Genomic DNA, 7,437 nt, shown 5'->3' with positions numbered 1-7,437 from the left:
CCTGCCCTCCCTCTCCCCTCCTGGACTTGGACTATCTCTGCCTTCCCTACCCATCCCTGTCTGGACCACCTCTGCCCTCTCTTGCCCTCAGGTCTGTTCCTGCTTCTTCTTTCTGGCCCCCACTGACAAGCCTGTATCCCGGCCCCTATGCTGACCACCCAGGAGAGCAGCCTGTCCAGACCCCTTGCCTTGATTCCGCTCTCTAAAGTTGGTAGCCTCAGGGATAATCCAGCAACCTCTCTGAGCCTCAGATTTTCCCACTGAAAATGGTAAGATGAGCCCAGATGCAAGGCTGCAAGGTTGCCTTGTGTGGCAGAGGTTGTCCTGGGCCTGGAGGATTCTGGAAGAGTCGACTCTGGTGCTTGCAGAATCTCCCCCACTCAGAAAGTCAGCGAGCTAACCCATCTGGCCTCCCCACTCTCTCTGCAGACCAAGCTGACCCCAACTCAGGGTAAAGCCCGGACCGATGTGCGAGCAGACGCCAGGTGGCCTTTGTCCCCACCACTTCCTGCAGCCTGCTGAGGCCTCATCCCTCTCCTTACCTGGCAAGGCCTAACTGTGGGGCTGGGAGGCCCTCTTCCCCAGCAGGACACAGGGTTCAGGCCAGGTGGGATCCTGGGGCAGTGCAAGGGCAGCTGCTGGGACTGGGAGGCAAGCCCAGGAGGGGTTGGGGGAACCACCAAAGGCTACGGGAAGAAGAGGACGGAAAGTAGATAATGGGGCATGTTTGCCTAACCTGGCCCGATGCAGGGGCGCTGGGGGGGACACCCCCTGTCTGCAGGAAGAGAAAGATCAGGCAAAGCCACCTCAGTCCCCAGGCCCTCTGGACCCCAGGCGCCCGGGTAGGGGGTTCCTGCTGGCACCAGAGTCTTAACCTCCCCCCACCAACCCACACACTCCCAGCCGAGCTTTCAGCCCATGTTCTGTCAAATCCAAACTGCTCCTGGCCTGCATCCTGCCAGACCTGTCCCGGACCTCTCTCGCTATCCCTCAGTCCCTCCCTCGGGAGCCCCTTCTGTCCCCGACTGCTGCCCTCCTTTGCGCCCAGCTCAGCGCTGCTGGTGACCGGCCGACCGGGCCTCCACCCTGTGCCCCGTGCTTGCCTCTCGCTCCCCGGCCACTGGCTGTCACGTGCTCAGGCTCATTGGATCTCAACCTGCCCGGGCAGTCTGGTGCTCATTTTATAAACGCCAGGGAGGGACACTTGGAGGTGACTGGCCCAGGGCCATGCTTGGGAGAAGCTGGGTCGAGGCTCACCCTCGGGCCGGAGTTCCTGTCTCTCATGGCCGCTGTGACCACCTGGCTGCGGTGACCTCACCCTCCCCTGTCGCCAGCTGGTCCACTCTCCAGGCACCTGCTTGCCCCCCACCAGATATGAGTGTGGAGGCAAGAAGGCAAAATCCCCACTGAAGTCCCAGAATCACAAATACAGATGCCAGGCCTCCACCCCAGACCTACAGAATCACAGTCTCGGGAAGGGGAAGCCTAAGTATCTTTCGGGTTCCCAAACACCTCAGAAAGTTTGAACATCCAGGCGCTACCCCTCAAACAGTTACCCTGAATCCCTCCTCCCAAGCTTCCATCTCCTCCCAGGACCTTCTCCTCACCCTCGTCTGCGACCACAGGGCGTGCACTCACCGACCCCACCTGACGGGGCTTCGGCCCCTCTCTATCCCTGGGACCTCGGGCACATCGATTTCTTTGGTCACTGATTCCATTCTTCACAGGGGCGGCCTTTAGTCCCCTGGGGTTTGGGCTACACCCACCTTTTTCCTTGCCCAGGGGCTCAACACTTATGTTGAAGGAAAGGCATCAGAAGGCCCGAGTGAGCTGCTTACCCTCTCTGAGCCTCAGTTTCCCCACTGGTAAAATGATGCTGTCATGAGGACTAAATGAAAGCCCTTTTAAATGTGTTTTTCTCACAAGGATTAGTAATATAATAATCAATGAAAAAGGAAGCGTACATGTTCCCGCTGAACAGGGCTTTGAGGCACTGGAGAAACCGCGTGGGCTGGTGGTGGCAGAGGGGGAGGAGCCAGAGAGGCAGGAGCCCCACCTGGGAGAAATCCCCGCCTTCCCAGCCCTGGTCCCCCAAGATGCGCCGAGCCTGCACTTTTCGGCAGGACAGCGGGAGTCCCAGATAGTGAGAACAGTTGGACCAACTTCCGATAATGGGATTTGACCTAAATGCTTGAGGACAGAGTGACTCCTGACAGGGTCATTAGTCTCTCTGGGGACAGACTCTGGGCAGCTGGGTCCCTCCAGGCATCCAGGAGGGGTGCTTTGGTGAGGCCAAGCCCACAGGCTGGAGTCTGGCTGGGGAGGACTTAAGACTCCTGCCACGTTGCCCCTCCCCCAACCCTGCACGGAGTCTGACAGGTAACCCCAAATGCCCTGGCTCCTGTTCCTGACACCCAGCCCTCCTGCCACACCTGGCCCCGGACACTCAGGAGGCCAGAAGTTGAACATCTGCTCCTGCCGGATCCCAGGCAGGACACCTGACACCCATCATCTCCTCTAATCCTCACAGCAGCCTGGGCGAAGTAGAGACTACTGTTACCCCCATCTCATGGATGGGGAAGGTGGGGTTCGGAAGGCTTGCCCAGGCCACTCAGTCAGAAGCAGGGGAGCCAGGACCCACTGAGGCTGTCCCGCGCCAAAGCCACAGGTACAGCCTTTCGAATGGAAGCTGAGCTTCCTGCAGGAACTCTCCCTCTGCCCAACCTCACGGCAGGGCTCGTTCAGGGCCCACCTGGAGCAAGCTGGGCCCAGCACAAATCCTTCCAGCCACCAGCCCCCTCCCAGGAACCCCCTCCTGCCTCTGATCCCAGGTCAGAGCTGTGACCTTGGCCCAGGTCAGGTACTAGGGCTCCAGGCACAGGCCCTGTGGCTTCCTGCCCGTGACTGCCATCTTGCAAGGGGCTGAGGACTGAGCCTTGCCTAACTGCCCCCCACTCCTCCTCAGCAAGAAAACGCAGACACCACAGCACACGTCCTCGTTTAAGGGCTTTCAGGTGGCAAATGCTGGTCTGGGCAGCTCTCACAGGAGCTCAACCCAGTGACTGAGGTCCCCTCTGCCAGCTGACTCCTGGGCCTGGGACCCTCCACGCCCCTGTTCACTAACTCACATCCTGCCCTCTCCGTGGTTCCGAAGGAGGCTGGGTTTTTCAGGGGGCGGCACAACCTGCACAGCCGCTTCGTGTGGATTAGAAAAAGGGTCCCTTCAGAACACAGGCAGCCTCACGAGTCCTCCGATTCATTCAGCCCACTGGCCCGGGCACCCTTGTGCAGTGAACAACCAGCCCAACTGTACACTGAGGCCCTGCTTGTTCTTCCGCCTCACACCCAGCTGCAGGCTCCCTGTGATCCCAGATTTCTACACTTCCAGAAGCTCCCCGACCTCTTGGCCTCAGGCCTAGCCTGTTTCCAAACTGGACAGAAGTGAGATGTTGAGAGCCGTGGCAAGGAGGGTAGAGTCCCCTGGGCCTTTCTTTGCTGTACCCTTGAGCGAGGGGCCGGCGGCATGCACTGGCTAAGAGGGCTGCCCTGAAAATCAAGCTTGACCATGCTGCTTAAGTGCTGAGTGACCTGGGGTAGTTACTTCACCTCTCTGTGCCTGTTTCCCCATCTGTGAAATGGGAATAATAATAGCCCCACCTCCTGGAGTTGTGATGTGGATGAAATAAATTAATAACATAGAAAGGTAGAACAGTGCCTGTCCCATTGAGGGCCCAGTAAATTGTAATTTCTCTAGCTTCAAACTCCTTCCTGGACTGCTTCGCTCTCCCTGGTCCCCCCTCACAAAAGCCAGGAGTCTTTCCCTATCACTACCTCCTGGCAGTGGGTGGGTCTGAGATCAATGTTCTCATCATCCTGATTTGAGGGATCTGGGCTCAGAAAGGTGCTGGCCCAAGGCCAGAGCAGGTGAGCACCCTGGTTCCCACCATCCCAGCCCTGCCGGCCCGCACGTGCCCCCAAACTTGTCACATGACCCACAGCAGATGGAGATCTTGCTGCTGACCCAAGACCTTGTTTGGCTTGAGATCCCAAATGGGTGCAAGAACTTCAGACAAAACCACACAGCAGCAGGGTGGGACGCTTCCTGTTGGGACACTGGGCTCAATGCTGCACGGGCTCCACCATCGGCCCCTGAGGTTCTGAGGCCAGAAGTGCTCCAGGGAGAAATGCCAAGTGGGAGCTAGAGGGGCCTCCTTCCGGTCAGGTGGGAATATTCTGGACATGTCTTTCTGTCTCCCTTGGCCTTCCTCCACCTTGTGCTGGGCTGGGGTGGGGAGGGAGGTTGGGAAATGCCCCCCCACCCCCACCCCCATGCCAAAACCCAGAGAGTGCCTGGAGGCAGAACGGCACTGTGGGAAGAGCCCTGCTCTTGGAGAACATCACCCCACTGATTAAGATCTCATTGACTTTGGGCAAGTTACTTAATCTCTCTGAGCTGCAGTTTGCTCATCTGCAAAATGGGCAGACAAAAGTTACCCGCCTTACGGAGCTGTAAGAATTCCACCCCAGGGGAAAATGGGGTACAGACAAGTCAGGACAATGAGTGAGCCTCATTGGGAGGCTGCAGGGAGGTCCCAGGGAAGGCTCAGTCCCAGAGAGATCCCCACTGGAAGCGACCCTGACCACTGCCCCACAGCTCCACAGAAGCTCCACTCCCACCCTCCAGACACCCGGTTGGGCTTATTCAGACTTGGTCACTCACACACTGTAACACATGCACACATGCCACCCACTCACCCAGCAGAGAGACACCCAGAGAGGCTCCCCCATCCTCTGCATACTCAACCCATCCAGTCCAAGCGCACCCATCCCCGTCTCCCCACCATCACAGGTACCACCATACCTCAGCCTCCTGCCCCCACTCTTTCTCTTCAGGAAGGACTAAGCCGAAGGAGCACCCACTCTTCATCCTTCCCTGGCCCCCCGGCTTTCCCTCATCCCTGTCCTCTGACCCCACTGTGGTACCACCCCATCCTCCAATCTGGATATCCCCTAAGACACCAGTCAGACTCCCAGCAGCCAGGAACGGCAGCCAACTCCCAGCCAACACAGGCTTGGGGTGCACGGTTCACAGGTAGGGGGCCACCAAGGAAGAAAGTCAGACCAAGGGCCAAACCCAGCAAGGACACCCTATCCCTGGCCCTGGGACCATGCCTACTGCCCATCTACCACCTGCCAGGGAGCCTGGGCAGGCCCCAAAGGCAGCCTCCACCGCCTTCCCCTCCCTCCCAGCCCACCTCCCCCCACCCCTCCCCATCTTCACCAGGCCTGCCCGCTCAGGACCATTAACCACCCCTCCCCCACCCCACACTGCCCTGAGTGATGGTCCATCTATTATGCATGCCGCCTTCCTGCTCTATTCCATTTCCCCGAGTACCCCCCCCCCCCCCGCCCCCCCCCCCCCCGGCAACGCCACAGCCCCCTCCCCCCCCCCTAAGGGCTTTTAACCAAGTACATTAGGCAGGGCCAGAAGCCAGTCTGACAGATGTCCGCAATGTTAGCCTCCGTTTCCCTGCTTCCTCCCTCTGCCCAGCCCAATTTACCTCCCACCACTCCCAGCTGCCAAAACTTCCCAGACCTTGATTGTACTCCTCTGAGTCTCTCTCCTCCTCCTATTTCTGCCAGGCCTTTGCTGTCCTGCCCTCGCCGACCCCTTGGCCTGGCTAACTTTCAGCTTCGAGCTCCTGGAGAGCCTAGGCATGCTGAATGAATATTCCATCTGGGTGATTATTATTCACATGACATTAATTAATTATTAATTGCAATTAATCTCCTTCATTCCCAACCTTCCTCAGGGAGGCAGGAGGGGCCTGGCAGCTGAAAGGGACAGCAGGTGAGTGGAGTGGGCATTTGTGAGTGAGCTTGGGGCCTTGAACATTTTCCCAAGGCCCACCCACAGCGAGAACGGAAAGGAGAACAACCATTCGATCAGGGCACAGGGGGAAACTGAGGCAGAAGCAAGCACTCAGCTGGTCCCCAAAAAAGCCCACTGAGGGTGGCTGTGGCGGGCACCCAGCAGCCCTAACCCCTGACTGGCCTCTTAGCTGCTTCTTCCTGCCTCTCACTGCCCTCCCCAAGCCCCATCTGGTGTAGGACGGCTTGCTTTGGCAGGAGAGGGGGCTGGCGGAAAGCTGACCAAGGCTGGACCGAGCCCTGGGCCTTCTAGGTCCGCGGAGGGCAGGGGATCCCCACCCTGATGGGAGGGGGCCTGGAGAGGGGCAGGTGTGTGCTCCCACTAGCGGGCTCCAGCACCCCCTCGGTAGCCCATTGTACAGAAGGGGAAGCTGCAGGAGCCGGCTGCTGGGGAGGCAGGCGCCCAAGCCCTGGCTGCCCCGTGGTCTCCCCTGGGCTCTAAGGCCTGCTCCAGCCCCCTGGCCTCACTGCCGGCCCCACTCACCGGGCCACCGGGAGGCTCCTGGCGGACCCTGGTGTCCAACTGCTGCTTTCGGACCTCTCCCCCGGAGCTCTCCCCAACCAGACGGCTGGGCTCTGTGACCTCCGGGGCTTCCAGGCCCCCCAACGGGGGAGAGACCCTCCAGCGCAGAGCTCCGGCGGGACCCCGGGTCCCCACACCTGGGGAGAAAAGGGCATAGCTGCAGACAGATGCCCACCATGGGGCAAGAGACGGGAATGGGGTGGGTACGGCAGCCCATCCCCCACTCTGATGTGGCCCCTGGAACCCTGAGGGGATCTGGGTGGGAGGATCTGCTGCCCTGCCGAGGCAAGAACCCGATGGGGAGGGGGCCAGGAGCTGCACTCCAGCCCGACCGTCACGACTGCCCCCCCACCAAAGCCTCACAGACCTGCAGAGTCCGCCGGCCGGCGGCAGGGGGCTGGCCGCAGTGGGGGGCAGATGTGGACAGGTGGGTGCACGCACCCTCCCTCTCCCCCCCACGCCCTCCCGCGCTCTGGACCTGCTGTCACCCCGAGCACTGCAGGAAAATGTGGCTGCAGCAGAAACCGCCGCAAAACCCGGGGCGGGGGCAGGGAGGGGGCGCCGAGGCCGGGCCGGGCGGGGGTCACTCACCGGGCGAGGGGAGCAGCGGCAGCAGCAGCAGCAGCAGCGCCGCGAACGCCCAGCGCCGCAGCCGCCTCATGGCTCGCTCATAATCCTCCGGGTCCGGGGGCTGCGGCGGCGAGCTGCGCGGCGCGGGCGGGAGGAAGGGCGGGCGGGGAGGCGCGGGCTGCGGGAGCCGCGGGCGGGGGCGCCGGGCAGTCGGGAGAGGGGCGGGAGCGGTGCGCGGGCCGGCGGCTGCGGCGACGGCGGCAGGGAGGACGCCCGGCTCAGCGCGCTCCGGACGCGGCCATCCCGGCGGGGCTGCGGGCCGGGTTAAGAGCCGAGCGGCGAGCACGTGAGCCGAGGGCCCGCCCCCGCCCCCCGCGGCCCCCCACCCCCACCCGCAGCTAGGCCGGGCCGGG

At 61.4% G+C, this 7,437-nt stretch overlaps 1 protein-coding gene across 1 annotated transcript in view; it reads right to left on the bottom strand.

Moving 5' to 3' along the window:
* Positions 1-7,169, bottom strand: part of ADAM11 (ADAM metallopeptidase domain 11) — a 17,384-nt gene extending 10,215 nt beyond the window's left edge. The window contains exons 1-2 of the mRNA XM_027098938.1: positions 7,046-7,169; positions 6,416-6,591 (exon numbers count right to left, since the gene is read on the bottom strand). Coding sequence (XP_026954739.1) covers positions 6,416-6,591; positions 7,046-7,115 — 246 coding nt within the window. The 5' untranslated portion in view covers positions 7,116-7,169. The remainder of the gene's footprint in view (positions 1-6,415; positions 6,592-7,045) is intronic.
* Between the last annotated feature and the right edge of the window lie 268 nt (positions 7,170-7,437).

Source organism: Aethalodelphis obliquidens, unplaced genomic scaffold (genome assembly GCF_003676395.1).
Source record: "Aethalodelphis obliquidens isolate GAN/ISIS:26980383/991018 unplaced genomic scaffold, ASM367639v1 scaffold126, whole genome shotgun sequence".
Taxonomy (NCBI): Eukaryota; Metazoa; Chordata; class Mammalia; order Artiodactyla; family Delphinidae; genus Aethalodelphis; species Aethalodelphis obliquidens.
This window is presented reverse-complemented; position numbering and strand designations above follow the sequence as displayed.